We start from the raw sequence: 18,426 nt of genomic DNA, 5'->3' as shown, positions 1-18,426 counted from the left end.
GGTTACACAATGAACATGACGGAGAAGAATAGCAAAGAATTTCTTTTGTTCTGTGAGTACTTTTGCCTTGTACCTCAACTGGATCATGCAAGATTAACGGCAGGTGATTACGTAAAGTCTGTACTACACGGCAGAGGCAAGTGTGAGCTCAGGGCTCCCCATTATCATTACCTGGCCTTGCACGTTCCCTTTTGCAACCTCAGCTTTTTTTTTTTTTTTTTCGTGGCTAGGATTTCTGGGTGGTTATTTTAAGAAAACTGTGTTAAATTTCTTGCTGCTGTGCCAGGTACCTGCTGTTTAACAAACGGGCCATGACTAAGCATAGACTGGAAATTAGAAGCATCTACGAGTTAAAGCAATGAGATTCTGGGACTGTCTTCCCTTAGGAGCCCATTTAATAGTGGTGCTTGATTATGAAAAGGATAAAACTGATGTGATTGATGCAACAGGGGATTGGATTTGATGATCCAGGGAATCCCTTCCAGCCCTCTCTACTCCTAATGAATTTATTTTTTAAGGGAGGGGAGGGGAGATGCAGTGCTCTACTGATGGCAAACAACAGTGAAGCGTGTAGACACCTGCTGATGGCTAGCGGCTCTCCATCCCCAGATTTAACCACTTATCACCAAGGAGGTGGAGCAGGTCTCTCTCCTGGTTCTACCCATCCTAAACATACCAAGCAGAGGCGGGCGCAAGGATCCTACCTGCTTCTCTCCTTGCAGTGTCCAACTACTGAGGACTTCCACAATTCACTCTCCCTGAACCAGTACCACAAATGGCTCAGCTCACAGGGTCCCTATGTATTTCTAACGTACTTACCTGTCTCCCGACACCATAATGACTGCGTCCCTTGCAATCTTTTTTTTTGCATGTGAATCTCCTCAGCGAAGATGAGCCGGGATCACCTTTTAACAACGAGAAGCTGAGGCACAGAAGGACTAACTGAACTCCCGATGGTGACGCAGGACATCGGTAGCATGGAAGGGACCTGCAGCCCAGTCCGAGGCTGGGCTCTCACTGCTGGACTCTTCTTCTCCACGCGCCTAACTGGGCTCTCCCTTTCAGAACAGGAATAGCAGAGCAGAAAGCATTTTTCAGCCCAAGCATTCACTGGTCTGGGATTCCCGCGGTCTGTGAAGCCAAGGGGGCTGAGCTGGGGGTTTCTGAGGGCGCAGCGCGAGGTTGTTTCAGAAGGGATGCACAGGGAAAGTGGTTATGTTCCTTTTTCCCCCTGAGTAGTTTTAATTCTTTAATTCCTACTTGCTAATAAGATAAAATGCTGTGATTTCTGCAGGATCAAACGGTGCAGGATAAGCTAAGGGAGTTTATCAATTAGCATGCTTTCAGGGCTGGGAAAACACTAATAAAAAGAAGAACTAGGGTTGTAGATGACAGCTATTAATACGACCCAAGCATTACCTGCCATGACATTTTAGCCAAGGGGAGGCTGTCACGTTCGTTCTGGGCATGGCACTCTGATAGCGAATAAAAATCATAAATGAGAGGGCAAGACTTTTTCTTTCCAAAATGTGGCTGTTCACAGACACGTGCCACATTTCTCCAGGGCCCGATGCTGCAAATAATACCAGGTATAGCCCTCGTGTGTGTGAGCGCTCCTCTGGCTTCCCCAGGGATTGCTTGGAGCAGTGAGCGCTAAGCCCAGCGGTAAGTGGTTGCAGGATCAGATTCATAGCGTGCCAAGAATTTTGGATGAAAAGAGCTATAAAGAAGTCACATATTATTATGTCACATTGCAAAGGTCAACCCCAGTATTTGTTCTGTCATAAGGACATGATTGAAAGGCAAAAAAATAGTGTCAGGGCACAGGGGAAAATAATTTTTTAAAAACTGCCTTCAGGCCCGAGGATACAAAATTACATCAGTGCTTAGAACTAAATTCCCATCCACACCCCGCAATTCAATTTTGCCTCAGAAAGGCATAAACGTAACAAAATCACCTTTCAGTGGCGCGTCTTCTTATCCGCTGACATATCCCCTGTAAAATCAGCGATACCTAAACGCACACTCCCGTGTGATTCTGGCAACAGTCAGGAACTGCCAGGGCCCTGCTCCGTCACGCATCCCGGCAGGGCTTTGCGGGATCCACTCAACTGCTCAACACCACGTAGGCATTCCCTCAACCCCCATTGCCGCCCAGGCAGGAGGAGTGGTGGTGGTGCTGGGAGGAGGCTGGGCAGTGGGACAGCAAGTCCTTCATCACCTGGCCAGGAGCATAGACCTCACCTACCAATGGCACAGGGAGGCTGGGGTAACTGGATCCCAGTAATTTGTCACAGTCACGGCTGCTTTGCAAATTTTTATGTCCATCTCTCTGGGCTTGCTGGCACACGGAAGCTATTGAGAAGTGTGGAAGTCATCACTTTGCTGCCTTAACTTATGAGGGGTCATAACTGCTCTGCACAGACAGCATTTTGGGTGGATTAGCTTGATCCACTTCCAAAACAGACTCAAGCAAAGGCTCCCCAACTTTCTGGATCAACAGAGCACTTCCTTGTGTGCCAGCAGGAAAACCCCACAGGACAAACAAGTTCAATGTTTGCCCCTCTCACAGGCTTCTCCAGCTCACCTCCAGCAGCCTTGCAGCTTGCTGGCAGTGGCTTCGGCAATGCTGTGACAGTTGGGGACCCGCCGGGCTGAGCATCCCTACGCAGAGGCTCCAGCATGCAGCGGGCACAACGGGATGATGGCTCACCTCTGTGGGAGGGAGGGCAGGGCGAGCAGAGGTGTCACCAGCCCTCAGCTGGCTCACACGGCTCCCATCAGCCACCACCTTGGCAAACCCGAACTCCTTGGTGCTGCCAGAGCATCCAACCCATACCAATCCCTCACTGCCGCTCCTCCGGGAGAGGGATGGGAGCAGCAGTGGAGCAGTGATGGTTGACATCCACCCAGTCGCAACTGCAAGCGCCCGACCGGGCAGACACCGAGGCTGTGTCTAGACTAGCAGACAAAAGGCGTCAGGGCTGGCACGTGACGGTCCAACTGGTCAAATGGTCTGGGTTTAGTCCATGCCAATTTGACAGCATCCAAACAACTTTTGAGAGGACAACACAAGTCAGGGACGGTCCCCGGCGAGCGGTGCAAACGCCACCCTGCTTGGAGGCGCGGAGCGGTTGAGCTGCGCAGAGACAAACCATGCTGCACTCACTGCCACCAGAGCCAGGGGACAGCCCCCACCGTCCGCTGGTGCAGACACAGCCTGAACACCCACGGAGGAAGACTGCGCTGAGGACTTTTGCATTCATCCCATATTATCCCACCACACTGACAAGCCCCGGAGAGTTGCCACAGTAGAAACAAGTGCAGTTCCCATCACACGCGAGAGCCCCTTCGCTGCCAGACGCACTAGACCCGACCTAGTCCCGAAGCCGCTCGACCCCACGTGTCATTTCATGCTCAAGCGGCACCAGTCCCCCGCTTCCAGCTGCCCCAGGGGTCGAGATCCACTCACTGTTGCAGCTGCCGGCGGTGCCAGTCTCTGTCGCTGCCACGCTGCGCTGAACTGGCCCTTCGGACGCGGCCCTTCCTGACAGTGAATGGGTGAAAACAAGGGAAGGAGACAAACAAAAGAGAAGGGAAGGGTGAGAGAGGGAGGGAGGGATGGGGGTGATGAAGCAAGGGGACAAGAAGGGAAAGGGTATGTCTTTAACCGAACCGTACGTCTTTCACTGCCTACAACATCCCAACACCGCACAACCCTCGCTGCGAGGGCACGGGGCAGGTGAGACCCTCTGGCCCTGGTCACCACCACCTTGCACCCCACACCATCACCCGCACCAGTGCAGAGGGAGGGCAAGCTGGGCGAGAGTCAAGGGGACCTCGGCCTCCTGAAACTTCTCCTTGGACTGTGAAGCCACATCCCTTGGGGGATCCGGAGTCCCTCTCCAGACAGGAGAAGTTTTAGGAGGCTTGAGCGGTTCCTCTGTATCTGGTACTCAAGCATCCCGCTCCGTGCCCATTGCCAGCCCTCCTGGGCACGGCGCAGGGACACGTCTCCCTCTGCCAGCAGAACGACACCCAGGCCTGATGTCTTCACACAAGCAGGCTCAGGTTAGCCAGAGTTAAGGGCATCATTGGCCAAATGTCCCAGTGAGCAGCTGTAGATCACCCTACGCTTCCCCAAAAGTCTTTGTCCCATCAGTACCGTTGCAGGTTGGGGGAGGAAGAAAAAAACTCATCCCACAGCTTCCAGTCACCCGCAAAGCTGCCAGCGCTTGGAAAACTGAACCTTGGGAGGGGGCAAGGGAAGCAAAATGCTGGAGCAGAAAACACAGCACTAGGTTTTCCCGTGTACCCAAGTAGGGAAGATGGGAGGGAGAAGAAGGGGTAGGGATCTCAGTGTGCAAATCAAGAGTGAACGACAAACGTAACAAGGTCTGCTGACTTCCTAGGAAGGTGTTCGTGTTCCCACCAGGACAAAAAGGAGACAAAATCCCAAGACGAAAGGGCAGTTGGGTGAGCACGGTGGTTTGGAGGGGAGACTTCTGGCTGTGCTCCTTCGGAGTTCAGGCTGACAACTGTCCAGGGAACACCAAAAATATGGCCTCAGGGTGTGTGCAGCCAGTCATCACCCTGGGCGCCTTCCCACCCCGCACCAGGGGTGAAAACTGAGCTGCTCAATGTAGCTGACAGCTCATTCTGCTCGGGGAATTGCCCCGTGAATGACTGACTCACCTCCCTTCCCAAAAAATTGAGGTAGGAAATGGGTGGGGGAAAGGCTCAGAAAATTGTTTCATGCTGGTTGTTTCAATTGCCTCTGCATGACAATGTTACAGTTAGGGAAAAAGAAAAGAGAGATCTATCGCGTAAAGCCACATCCTAAAGCCAGCTGTGGCAGAGGTATGGACATTGGAAAGAGGCAGAGCAAATGAAGTCATCCAGCAGTGGAAAAAAAAAAAAAAAACATCAATATAATATAGTGCAGAACAAAGCAAATTCTACCTCAAACACAGAGCTGAAAGAGAAACATCTTCCTCTGTCAGATCTATTACCGTGCATTTATTCCAATAACAAATAACTAACCCAGAGAGTAACCCAAACCGGATTTATTCTTCCATCTAAGTAAATATGAAGAGGCAGCTGAATCTGACTGTAAGAAACACTGATCTCATATGTTTCCCTTGTACGTATTGGAAAAAAATAGGAGTGGAGTTTCTGCCTTGCTGCCAGGGGATGCTGGCAAAGCACTTGAGCTATAGATATTGTATCTTGTCACTAATGACTGCAGGGAACTAAAAGGGATTTGGATTTTTTTAATGCTTCACATTAATTGATAATTTGGTCTCAGAATCCGCAGTGGAACACAGGATTTTCTATATTGGATCAGTCTAGCGGCCCATAAAATCTGGCGTCTTGCCTCAGCGATGCTCAGAAAAATTATCATCCAGTGCCTTTGCTTATAAGGTTGCTGGCCATTTCTGCAAGAGGAAAGGTCTCTCTGGCCTGGGCAGCAAGTCTCTTTGAAACGCCTGAAACGTGGTTTTGGCAGGGCTGTAGAACACCTTTTTTTTTCTTTTCTTTTTTTTTTTTTTTAATGCAAGGAAAAAATTCTGTAACTACAAACATTTTGATCAGACATGCTGCTGGTTTTCCTCTTGGCCACCACAGCCCAAAGAGCGAGAAGGTGAACTTGTGTTTTCAGAGGGCAAATGAGAACATGAGTGGGGGCAGAGGGGGGGAGATGCCTTGTACTGAGCAGAACAATATTGATCAGGCAGTGTAAAGATTTCCCTCACTAATTCCTTTAGCAATCTTATCGTGTGTTGCCCACATAATTGGATGGGGAAGAGAGAGGTGGAATCACTTAAGCGTTCAAAGCTCAACACACACCGAGAAAAGATTCCTATTTTGTGTGCGTGTGCAATTTTGTGCATCGTTGCCCCTTGATTGTACATTGAACATGCTCTCTTTGACAGCCTAGCCCTAAACAGCCTGTTTATTAAAGACAGCTGCTTGCAAATAGGGGCTTTCTCCGTCCAGCTGGCGTGGAGAAGGAGCTCGCTGTGGCCGTGAGAGAGACAGGGCTACGAAACAGGAGGGGATCAGGAGGGGAAAGCCTGCGGAAACTCTGACCATGCAGGAATCAGGAGGAAAAAAAAGAAAGGCAATGCTTTCTTTCCATGCAAACATCTTAATTAAGGAGGACGAAGAAGATATTTGCATCCCAATTTTCCTAGGGAGGTCTCCAGTTTGTCTTGAAGCAAGGCGTAATTTATCCATGTTCCCACTAAACTGGCTTATAACTGCTCTGCCTCCAGTTCTTTTGCTGATCGTACTAAGGTTTGGGGATGCTCTCCACCTTTCCCAACCGATGTGTGATCTCACGGCTGTCCCCACGGTAAAGGAGAGCTGAGATCACGGTCCTGCAGCTGGGAAGGCAGGAGGAGGCCGCTGGCCAGCTGGGATGCAGCGGGGAAATGGGTCCAACAACCTAGATAAGGGGAGAGGGGAGGGTTTTACACATCCAAGTCTCCCTCGATTGTAAGTGGTAGTTCGCCTTAGGAGCACACACACTGTTTCTGGTCCACCTGGGGCTAGGACAATGAAGCTCACTAACAGATGGTTCTCCACCTTCTTCTGCTCTAGCTAAAGTTTAAATCAGGCCACCTCGGTAAAACCCAGGAACCACCAGCTTCTTGGGCCTGCCCTGTACAAAATCCTTCCTTGTTTCTGGTGACACCACGGAGGAACATGTTTTGGGTGGATCTCCACCATGGGAGAGCCTCCCTGGCTCAAAACTGGGCACTGTGCTTTCTTCAACGTATCTCACAGCTTTCAGGCTAATGGGCTGTTCAGAGTGGGGACAGTGGGAGGAAGGGAGCACACTGCACGCAGGATCCACTCTAGCACGTGGATGTTCACTTGCGGACCACACTTGGACAATACAAATTGGAACAGGGCAAAACCAGTTTCACAGTCAAGGACGGGGAGGAGGGGAACTACTCAAGGATGGGTGGGGATCACAAGTAGCTTCTCTTGCTGCTCTGGACCTGCTGGCTGCACCCAGGGTACACTGAAAATGGAAGAGAGTCCTGCCCTCCCTAGTTAAGTTTTATGGGAAGGGAATTGCTTTGAAGGAAAGGGCTTCTGAAATCCCTGCAGGAAACTTGCTGTCTCAAGTTTTCACAGCAGAAGTGAACAGGCTTGGGTGGTTCGGCTACGTCGAGAAACAATCCCAGTTTTCTGAACTGAACTGAATCTCTGACTTCGTGGAGATGGTGTCGCTACCCCTCAGCTGGGTCCAGCATTTGACTGGTACTCCCAGTACTCTCCCCAGCTCCCGGGAAAGCAGAAATCAGACTGGAAAACTTTTAAGAACAGCCGAAGTCCAGTCAGCTGGAACCATGACCTCAGTCAGAGGTGCGTAGGGGAGAATATGGAAACAGAAGAGCCCACCGCATATGTCCCACAATAGTCTTCCAGTCCTCAATAAACCCGGTGGCACAGGGATTTCCTGAAACAGGGGGAGTATTTTGTGTTTGCTAGCTGTTTTCTAGCCCCTCATAAATTACTTTTCTTCCACAATTCTGTTCAATCACTTTTTCAACCCATCTCAGCTGTTGGCACCTACCATCTCCTGAGACAAGGAGTCCCCCCAGCTTTACTCCCCACTGTTGCACCTCCATTGGATCCAAACCTGCCAAGAACCATCACCAGGTGTTTTAGGTCAGGTAATACTGAACGACTTGGGGGGAACATTGAGGGGTTAAACATGGAGGTCGGTGTTTGGGTGAATATTGAGACTACATGAAACAAAAATCTGAGCCAAATGACTTGCAAGGCAGCAGCAACATATCCCAAGCAGGAGAAGAGTTGAGCAGGGGGGGTCAAGTACCAGAGCAGGGAGTTTTCATTTCCCCAAACCAAACTGCTCTTTTGTGCCTGTGCTTCAAAGAAGATGTCACCAGATTGCGAGAGCTCTTCACCTGCCACATCCCTCTCATTACCGAAATGAAATAAATGGCAACAGCATGAAAACAGCAACTCAAGCAGGAGAAAGACAGGTAGACAGCGAGGAAAAGGGGAGGGGGGAAACAGGGTGCGGGTGGAGGTCTTGGCAGGGTGGAGAATTAGGGCAATTACCATTTCTGAGAAAATGCCAGAAATACAACACAACCTAATTTCCCCAATTAATTCCTCTGCACTTGAGCTGCTTTGTGTGAAGGACTCTTAACGTTTCAAACAGAAGGAAAAAAAAAAAAAAAAAGACTCAACATTTGTTTTTCCCTCAGTGTAGAAACAGGGAAGCGTTGAGGAAAAATGTCTGGCTAAAACACAAGATGATGCTGTTACATCTTCCTTTCAGGAGATAAGGAACTGTGCCGCGAATTCAATTTGCAGAGTTTTTTACAGGAGCCACAGAGATATCAAAGACCGGCACGTTCAATATCACACTGACTTTTCCTGCACGCAGAACACACCAGGACAGGAACGGAGACGCTTAACCCACGCACCCACATTGAGCAGTTCCCTCACCTCTCCTGTTTCCAGCCCCACTGCAAGTTAGGGGGATATTGGTTCTTTTGCCCCCGAAACACCAGTCGGGGCAGTTGTGAGGCACCGTGGCATGAGCTGTCCACACCTCCCGGGGCACAGAGGTGTCATCTAGGGGGAACGATGGCGATGAAAACAAGGAAAGAAATAACAGATCGGGGATTGGGGTGACGGGACGCGTGGGTAAACAGATGCTGGGAAGGGCGTGTAATATTTTCAACAGCAGAGACAGGGTCCTGCACGCAGCAAGACGGCGGCTCTGCCTGCCTGACCTCTTTGTATCAGTACCAGGGGTCTCCAGGTCACATCTCCGGGTCACTATGAGACTTTCCTGCCCCTGCTTACATAGGTATGACAAAGCAAGACACGTTCACCAGTATCCCACTTAGTACAGGAGAAAATCAAGGTACCTTTCACTCCGAAGTCCTTTCCTTAGTGTAACACATATTTACAGATATGAAACCTTCCCAACACCCGAGCAGAAAGGACTGAGACAAAGCAGTACATTGTATTTTCCACCTCAGAGAAGGGGTAGAAGAGACAAAAGGCAACACTCAACTGCTTACCATCCACACAGCGCCTGGGTGCTGCGAACGGTACTGATGTTGGAAGCTGAACGTGGCGCACACACTGTACCATCGACACGAGACTGCACACAACAGTCAGCACAGCCGGGGATTGCTGGGACCGGGACTGGGACTGGGCTTGCTTTCCCTCCCCATCGACACTGAAGCGGAGCCCGGCTCACTCTCTGTCCGGAGCCAACTGCTCCTGCCAGCCTACACTGGGTCTACTGTAAAAACTCAGAGTGTCAGCCTTCCCCCCATCCCAGTAAGTCAGTACCATATCCCAGATAGAAATTCAGAGGGAGTTTTCCTCCCCTCCGCCTGTTGGTGGTCCCCTTTGCAGGCGATGGTGCAGAGCCCTAGGGCGCCCATCGCAGGGATCCTTCCCAGTGCTAACAGGGCTGGGCAGGAATTTCCCTCCGCAAGGCTCCATCTCCCATGCTGTAAACACGCTGCGTGTAGACGGACAGCAAAGCAACAAAGAGAGCATCAGGGGACACGAAAGCGGGTGTTGTACAGCCGAAGGATACGCACGGGCGTGAAGGAGCCCTGGTGAGGATGCACAAAAAATGCCGGTGGGAGAGTACAGCTAAACCTCTGCAGTGAGTTCAAAGCTGGTGGGAACGGAGCGCTACTCAGTGATGGTGTGATCGTTTAGGGACCCTCTATCTCAGAGAGTGTGGGTCAGACTAAATGTACTTTCAATGTAAGGCTTGTCTATTAGTCTTATCTACCATGGTGAACGAGCCTCTAAAGGAGCACGACCCAGGCAGCTGCTAAAGCGCGGTGATCTATTACTTGCGTGGAAACTTCAGTGGAAAAAATAACTGACTGCACCCAGGAGAAAGAAAACAATTTTGAACTCTAGAGGAGAAGAACTAAAATGAGAGATGGTCTAGATGGGAGACGGTCATCTGGAAACAAACTGACAATGGGTACTGGAAATTATAAAGAATATGGGGTTTTCTCTAGCCATTTTAAAGAAAGAGAAGAAAGAAAATGTTTATACAGTAAACCTTCATGCTTCAGAGGAGGAGGCATCTGCCAGAGGGATCCTAGACTTTTTAATGAACACTAGCCTAAGGCCAAAGTCATAGCAGAAATGTTTTGGTTCTGATGGTCTAAGGATGTGAGAGCCAAAGTTCATAGGAAGAGATATTAATCTTTTATTAAACCAACCGATACTACTGAAAAAAAAAAAAAAAAAAGATCTGAGAGGGGTTTTGTGTCTAAAATCCATTCTTTTTTTCCCCTCCAACAATATCGTATGTTCTAATAAAAGATATTGCCTCTTCCTGCAAACCTTGTCTCTCCCAAATCCAAACAATGCTCCAGAGTGGTGAGGACACAGAAGCAGGGAGCATTTTTTGTTATTATGTTTAGCTCTGTGTAGCTAGAAATAGAAATGTATTTTCAGAGCCCTTTTCAAATCCTGCATGCGCCTTTTTTTTTGACAAGCAGGTGTCCTCTGGATGATGAACCGTGATGAGGAGAACACTCAGGATGGACCTCTGGGAAAGGATGGAGCAAAATCCTCAAGAGGTTTCAAGCCCAGCCCGGGATTTGGGGCAGGACGCCAGAGGGTAGGACATAGGCGATCTGGTCAGAGGGATGTCTTAATGAGGTTTAATGCCTACATAATCCTTCGTCTACTCGACATGTGTCTTCATTGCTGATGTCCCACCCATGTCAGGACATTACCTTGGAAGTTATGAAGGACTGTTGAGTACGATTTAAGACTGTGCTCTCTTCTAAAAATGAAGAAGTACTGCCCTTTCCCTGGGCAGCTGCCACGTGATTTTTTTTTTTTTTTTAACTCAGTTACACGTTTTGGGGGACAGAAGGAAAACAATCGGGATTTTACTGGAGCACAGGTGAGTTCAGAGCCACAGAAGGGCTCTGGGAGCAACCAAACCCCAGTCTGCTGGGTGCAAGAGCAGCTGGGCATCCTAAGCCCAGCCCCAGTGATGCCCCCAGTTCTGGACAACCTCCCCCAGCCATGGTGACAGCCTCCATCTCCCTGGGCAGCCTGACTTGCTGCAGTCTCCACGCCACACTCAGCGCAACGTCCCCGACCTGCAGCGTCCCACCACCTGCTGTCACAGTCCTGAGTCATACCTAAAAAAATCGCCTACTCACACATTTTTTTTTTAAAGAAAACAACAAGGAAAATGAAATCCGCCCAAATCTTTTCTCTCCAGTATGGATATATTCCATCCTGCCTTCCCACAGAGACCCACACCAAAGACTGCACAGCACATTACACAACACATCACAGAAATGCTTCTTCAGCATCCCTGCCTTTACTCTTCACGCAGATGCCGGGCTACTTCTCGTCTCCCCAGTCCCTCCACCTTCCTCCGCTTTCTAATCAGCTGCTGTTTCACCTTTCCCCACCACCTCCACCTCCACAACCATCTTCTCTCCATCTTGTCTTGTTGAAAGAAGGTTTAAAGGCACCAGCCGACGGGATCCCTCTGTGATGCACAAGGAAAAGGACGCATCTGTCTTCGGGCAGAACATGGAGAGCCCTTCGGAGAGGGGAAATAAGCCTCTCTGCTGCTTTTGTTACGCAAATGTTTGTTTTCTGTATCCAAATGTGTAACAGGAAATTAAGCAGTTCACCTTTGTTAAAGCACTTCTGCATCCCACAAATGCAGGAGCCAGATGGTGTTCTTTCTTTGTTTTAAAAGATTAAAAATGGGAAAGAAAGGAAATGGCTAGGAGCTAATCCTCAGCCTGGAACACACTCACATAGCCACATGCCCACTTATCTGCGCTCGTGAGGCCTGGGCAGGAGCAGACACGGGGACCCAGCGGACTGAAGCGAGTCTGCTTGCAGAGAGCTCCAGACCCGTCACTTTGTGACAGCTTCGAGGTGGAATCCTTCACCGTGTTCCCAGAAAATGACAAATTACAGTATTCCTCCTGGGCTGCAGCTTGGACACACCAAGCAATATTTTCTAGAAACCACCCGAAGCAGAACTTTGCTCCAGGTCCTACTGCTGGGAACGGCAGACAGTCGACAGGGGAGAGCTGCTGTGCACAAACACCGAGAATCAGACTCCGGAATTTTACCAGGCAGGCTGTAGGTATGACTTGGGGCATCATCAAAGAGTTTCACAGTTCAGCTCTTCAGCCACATATCCACCTTCCATAGGTGAGACCCAGAAGCAGTTTGGTTCTCACACTTGAGACCATTTGCTCTCTATCTGTATCCATTCAAAAGCCCCCACTGGTGTATCGGAGTGGATTTTGTGATGGGTCTGAAAGGATTGTCTCGGGAGCCTTGAAGATCCAGTTTTCATGCAAGGGATGTTAGGAATTAAAATTACGAGGAAGATAGAGCACAAAGGCACAACTGTTGTGAAGCCAAATTGTTTTTCTCACCTACATTTGCAGGAGAAAGCGAATGCTGCTTCTTACCAGAGTTAAAGTCTAATCCAGTCAATCCACATGAGCACCATGTGGCTTCAGTAGTGTCACACGCAGGTTTCTGTTCAAAGGGTTGACTACTCTTATTCATAGGGAACTTAAAAGTGCAGGCTGACACACAGAAACCAAATAGATTTCCCAGTCCAGAGACAGCAAGGCTCATACCAGTTCTTGCAGAGAAAGCGCAAAGGCAGAGGGAAAGGAGAGGATGGGTACAAGATAGTGGTGGATGGGGAAGGACAGAGACTGTCACATAACCGTGAGTGCGCCAGAAGGGTGAATAATGAGATCAGCTCCATGTGCTCTCCTGGCAAACCCGCCCCCCGAGGCAGTGATTAGAGAAGAAGATTGAGAAATGAACCTATCAGGGTTCTTCACATATGCTGGGAGGAGTGTGGTCGGGCTGTGGCTGGAGGAGGGCTGAAGGACACTTGGCCCCTGGGCTTCTGCTCTTTGCTGAGGGGAAATATATCGCCGGATGGACTTCCCAGTTCTGCTACCGAATCCTGCTTTGGCCTTGGGCAAGTCCCATAAACCCTCTGCCCCTCACAGCCCCGGTGTAAACATGGGCAATCAGAACCTTATTTTGCTTGTTACGGACCCTTCTTTGGACCGTAACAGAGAAAAGGCCTCCATACACGCAGAGCGTGGACTTGCTGGTCAGGAGTTTTAAAAAGTACCAAAAGTCAGTGAAAACAGGGAAAGGCAAATCAACTAAGAACAAAAGGCTGTGCTGGTCTGAAGCACAGCTCTGGCAAACAGGTGATAACTAGTTACTACTTTGGTCACGCATGGCAATTGGTGTTAGCAGAGAAAAGTCCACTCAAAAGCCTCACGACACGGTACGAGATAGCATGGAGCAATCCTCAGCAAAGCGTTCCGCACAGACAGGATGAGGTCTACAGAACACCACCACAGAGAGGACAAGAAATCCCACAACAATGAACTGGCCTGTGGACATCACCTCAGTTCTCACAATTTGGGGGCCCTCTCAGCCTTCACATGTCAACAGCAGCAAATTCTCCCATTGCACAGAGGGCTCTCTGTGCTGCAGGAACACAAGCTCGGCTGGATTGTCTCAAGTGGTGTGACACTGACTGTGGTTGGGGTAGGTCTAACTCGGCTGAAGGAAAGGAGGCAGGCAAGAATGCGGGTAATCGCATGGGCTGCTTCTCACCCTTCCCTGGGTTCTTCTCTTTCTTACTCACTCCTTCCCGAAGTTTCAGCAGTGATGGGACTGTAGCCACCTCTCTTCCCTCATCCCTTCCCAGTAACTGCACCGAGACCTTTTCCCAACATGGGCTTTTGTGCTGCACAGTGAAGACTGGTTCCCTCACCGGCAATTAAGCTTAGCGACAAGCCGATGTCCTGGGCCGGGAGAGGGGATATGTCTCAGCAGAAATCTGATCGCATTTTCCCTCCTCCCCAACACAGTAACTCCACTTGGCAGCTGCCTATCACGTAAGGAAAACCTTCCGAATCAGATCAAGACCACAGGTCAACCCTTTCTGGTGTAGCTGATAGGAATCATCCCAAAAAGCCTTTCCCTGCTGATGGATGGCCCAGCGACAGTGTCCTGCCAACGCTTTGCACGTCGCAGCTTCTCCTGCAGCTGAGGAAGGGTGAGAAACCCGCTGCCCCCCCCGGGAGGCTGCCATCCCAGGCAGACAGGGCAGTGCAGACAGGTACAAAGGGAGGGTGCAAGACAAGGGGACAGTGCGAGCACAAACCACAGAAGGAAAGGAGTTCCTGACTCATTTGAGTCTGTCCCCAGAGCGGAGCGCAGGATTAGCCTCTGCGCTAAACCTCGCCATTTTTACCTAGTTGCTTCCTGGAATTCTTTAATGACAGGCCCTCAGCAACCTACCTCTGGCAAATTATTCCATTGTCTAAATGATGTCCCTGCTGGAAAAAAGCGTTTTGAGGTCGAACCTAAATTGCCTATTATTTCCTCTTCCGTATTTTATGCACTTATCAGTCAGTCTTTCAGTTGCCTTTTCTCTAGATCCCTGAATTAAGTTTCTTTAATCTAGCACCAGAGGTCACGACCTGTAGTCTTTGTCATCTCTTTGGATTACCTTTAATTTATCGATGTCTCCAAAAAAGAGGGAGAAAAAAACAGGAAGAAAGTAAGAATGGGATAACTTCAGAGCCATCCCAAAGCGTGTGACTGTGTGCTGGGGTACCACAGAGAGCTCTGCATGTAGACATCTGCATGGATGTCTGAACTACAAGCACGCCCAGGACTGAAAAGGAGTAAGGACAGTGGTCGGGGGATGCCTGATAGACATCTGTGCGCATCTTTCAATGAGGGAATAACCGAGTGAGTGAGCCCAAGAGCTCCAAAAACTGATTTACTGTAACATTTCCTAGTCTCCCTCTGCTCTGAGCATCAGACTGTCACTGGAGCTGCCTTACCCTGTAGTAATCAGTGCTGTAGACATCTCTTGACATCCCAAAGTCTCCAATCTTCACCAGCAGGTTGGCTCCGACCAAGCAGTTCCTGGTGGCCAGGTCTCTATGGACAAAGTGCTGGGAGGCAAGGTACACCATTCCAGAGGCGATCTGGCTAGCGATGTGGAGCATCTGGGATAGCCCTAGCTCCCCTTTGGCTTGTCGAGGCTGCCCATCCACGAGGATCATAGCATCTGGGCCATGTGCCCTATAGGGAGGAAGAAGCAAAAAGCATAGAGTTGGGTCTCAAAAGTGACCAGGAGATAGGGATCCCACACGGTCGCTGGTCCTGCTGGGTTGGGAACTAGCCCCCAACCCTGCAATAGGAGGATGTACACAGAGCTCCAGTGGAAAGAAAAAAAGAAAAGCTTAAGAGAACAGGAGGTTGGGGGAACATTTGGTGGGTGAGTGGGTGCCATACATCCTTCTCCTATCCATACTCTACCATAAGCAACCTCTTATGGCCACAGATGGAGACAGACTGCCAGGACAGAGGGACCGTTGGCTTGATGCAACATGGACGTTCTTCTCTGGCAAGGCCTATGCAAAACTAATGAGCTTCCAGATACTTACATGTTTGCTCCAGTTAATTCTTACACCTTGGAAGCCTTCCCAGAGGTAGATATCACCCTCTTTTCTTCCACAGCCATCATATTCTTGCTACCTAGTCTCTTTATTCATCCCAAACAGCCTCCTCTATTTCCTCCAAACACCATATCACCAAACAACCACCCCTGATCAATATCAATACAGCCGGAGATCACAGAAAAGGTTTCAGAGGAACACCAGCAGCTGCATCCCTGGAAAATACCTTTTATACCCTAAGCTATCCCAGAGGTAACACAGATACTGTGAATTGTGAAAGCATGAGCAGAGGTGCAAATGTTAGACCTGGATGTCAGCAGATGCAGAGAACATCCCGGGAAACAAAAGGAAGTATTTTGCTGAACCAAGTGCATTGTAAATGCAGGACTTAAGGTCAGTCTCATTCCTGTCCTGTCCTCCTTTTAGTCCCCTTCCTCGCTGTGTACCAAGCCTGTCTTTGCTGTGCTCCCTCTGTGATGTCTCTTTCCCCTGGTAGAGCTCACCCCGTGGTAGCCTGTGTGACAGTGGAATAACAAAAACCCTCGTATTTAGGGAAAAGCAAGAGATTTTGCTGTGACCTTCCTCCTTGTGACTAAGATAGAGTACAGCATTTCCTCCGAGGCTTTCATACTGCTCTCTTTGAAATGATTCTTGGCATTTCACCCCTGTCATCAGCACTAACCCCACAGAGAGACAGCAAATTGAAATTGCACGTACAGAGCTTTCCCTCCTTCTTGACATGGCACTGCACAACCCACAACAAGATCCAAACAGTTTGCCTCCTTTGTTTCTGTTCCCTAATTGCTCTCTTGGGCTTGAGGGTGCACCAAGGGATTAGCATCCAGGCATTTGGGGTTCAACCCATAGCTTTTCAAATGCCTCACTCTTCCGCTACCTCCTGCTGCCCTACTACTGGGAACACGGCTCTAAAGGTCCCCTCCTGGAAGAGGGGACAGCTGGAAGAGGAGAGGAACCCCAGAAACGAATGCTGAGGAGCCAGGAGTGCGTTTTTTTGGGAGTCACGAGTGGTTGATGGTGCAGGGAGTGTGGGATGAGCTGGCTGGGAGCAGCACCGCGGGCGGCAGGGCTGGGGCTGCCGGAGGCATCTCGGAGGCTCGTGGGCATGGTGGGAGCAGCAGCACACTGGAAAAACTGCTGAGGGCAAGGAGGAGCTGCAGAAGACTATATGCAGAAATGACTGCTTGATGTCTTATTTAAACAGCTCACAGATGGGTTTACCCCAGGAAATTACCTGGTGGTGACAACAGATGTCGACAGCAGGTGAAGCTGAGCCAGGACAGAGCAGGTTAGCTAAAAACAGGAAAGCAGGACAAACAATAGCTTCTAAAACTGTGCTGGACAGTTTGTACCAGTCATACCTTTCAGTTACACCATATTTAGCTGCAGCTGATACCTGTTGTCATCAAAGGTAAACAATCCTATGGGAGAAGTGAAGGACATATTACTATCTCATTACTGCCGCCTTTTTCAAATACAATAATGGCCTCCAAAGAAATGCCTGCGCAGGAACAGGTGATGTTTAAAAAACCGTCAGCCAACATCTTTATTCCATTGGCTCTTTGTACTTCCTACTATGTAGGACATATCTCGGTATGTCCTGTATAATACATATGCCTCCCTCCCTTTCTCCATCCCATATGGTTATAGTCCAGAAGAAAGAAGTATCAACACATTTATGAGATTAACAGGAGGGATATTAGTACATTTAGTTCTGTCAAGAAACCTCCAGGGAATACAAGAGGGGTCTCTTCTTGGAGAAACTGGTTTAATTCAGCTTTACAGAAAGGCCATAAGATTGGGTGGATAACCTGTTAAAGAACTGTTGGGGTTTTTTTCTATTATGGAGCGATGGAAGCTTTTGCCAACATGGGGAAGAAAATCACCCCTCTGGCTTCCTCTGCCGAAATGCCTCATTCTGTCCCAAGAGAATGTGACTGTGGGGCCGCTCCCCTGGAAGGACTGACACAGAAACATCAGAACTATGCAACTTTTCTAACCAAATCTATCGCCCTTCTGAGTTGACAGCAAATGGCAACAACTTGCTATAGACTGCAAAGAGGGTCTGTAATGGCAACGTGCGAATATCCCTACTTCAAGTTTGCTGCTGCCACAGAGAGAAAACAAAAGCTAGAAAACCAGCGAGAGAAGGAAAGGGAGGAAGCGATGGAGCTATTTGGTGAGCAGAGAGGGCAGGCGGTTGCGGCAGACCCCTGAGCAGCAGGTCTGTGTGCTGGGGAGCACCCAACCTCGCCACGCACCCAACCTGCGGGCAGTCTCCAGCATACCCCAGCCCTAGGGATGCTGTGCTCCCTGGAGAGCTATCCCTGTATTTCTCCATGGCAGGACCTTTCCACCGTCCCTTTTCCATTAGCCAGGACACCACGACTGCAGTCTCCCCTGGTGCGGTCAGCAGGGTAAGTTGTGGCACCACCAGGAATGGTCTTACATGCAGGGGCCCTGAGAGGTGTGTAAAGTCACCCCAATACATGCCCCCTCCAGCCCAGCTGGTAGGCGTTGATCCTAGCGCTTCCCTCGCCACACCAGTCAATCATAGCCCAGTAAAATTCTCTCTCTTTTCTGGGAAGCCCAGAAAGGTCTAACAACACTTAGGGGAATTTATTTATTGTGCTTTTCTCTAGGAAACTGGGTCTAAAGTGCGCCTCTTCCACTTTACTGCTTTTCCAATTTCTGCAGTTAAACCGGGAAAAGTCCGTCTGAGTGTCTCTTACAGACTCCCAGCGTCCCCGGCCTCCCGTGCCTGGGAGCAACCGTCTCCTGCTGTGAGCCGGGTGAATCACGCCACAATAAAAACTGCCACTGGCTGAGGGATCCCAGGCACTCCCGCACCACC

General features: G+C 49.6%; 1 protein-coding gene across 4 annotated transcripts in view; it reads right to left on the bottom strand.

The window, feature by feature from the left end:
• Window positions 1-18,426, bottom strand: part of NTRK3 (neurotrophic receptor tyrosine kinase 3) — a gene marked incomplete at its 5' end in the record, with an annotated part of 221,256 nt that overhangs the window by 18,158 nt on the left and 184,672 nt on the right. For 2 of the 4 annotated variants that reach the window (XM_082489009.1, XM_082489010.1), the window contains 2 exons: window positions 3,473-3,547; window positions 14,934-15,177. In XM_082489009.1, coding sequence (XP_082345135.1) covers window positions 3,473-3,547; window positions 14,934-15,177 — 319 coding nt within the window. The remainder of the gene's footprint in view (window positions 1-3,472; window positions 3,548-14,933; window positions 15,178-18,426) is intronic. The other 2 variants (XM_082489012.1, XM_082489011.1) reach the window with 1 other exon arrangement.

This window comes from Vanellus vanellus (assembly GCF_965231255.1).
Source record: "Vanellus vanellus genome assembly, chromosome: 11".
Classification (NCBI taxonomy): Eukaryota; Metazoa; Chordata; class Aves; order Charadriiformes; family Charadriidae; genus Vanellus; species Vanellus vanellus.
Note: the sequence above shows the minus strand (reverse complement) of the source record. Positions and strands in the feature narration are given on the sequence as shown.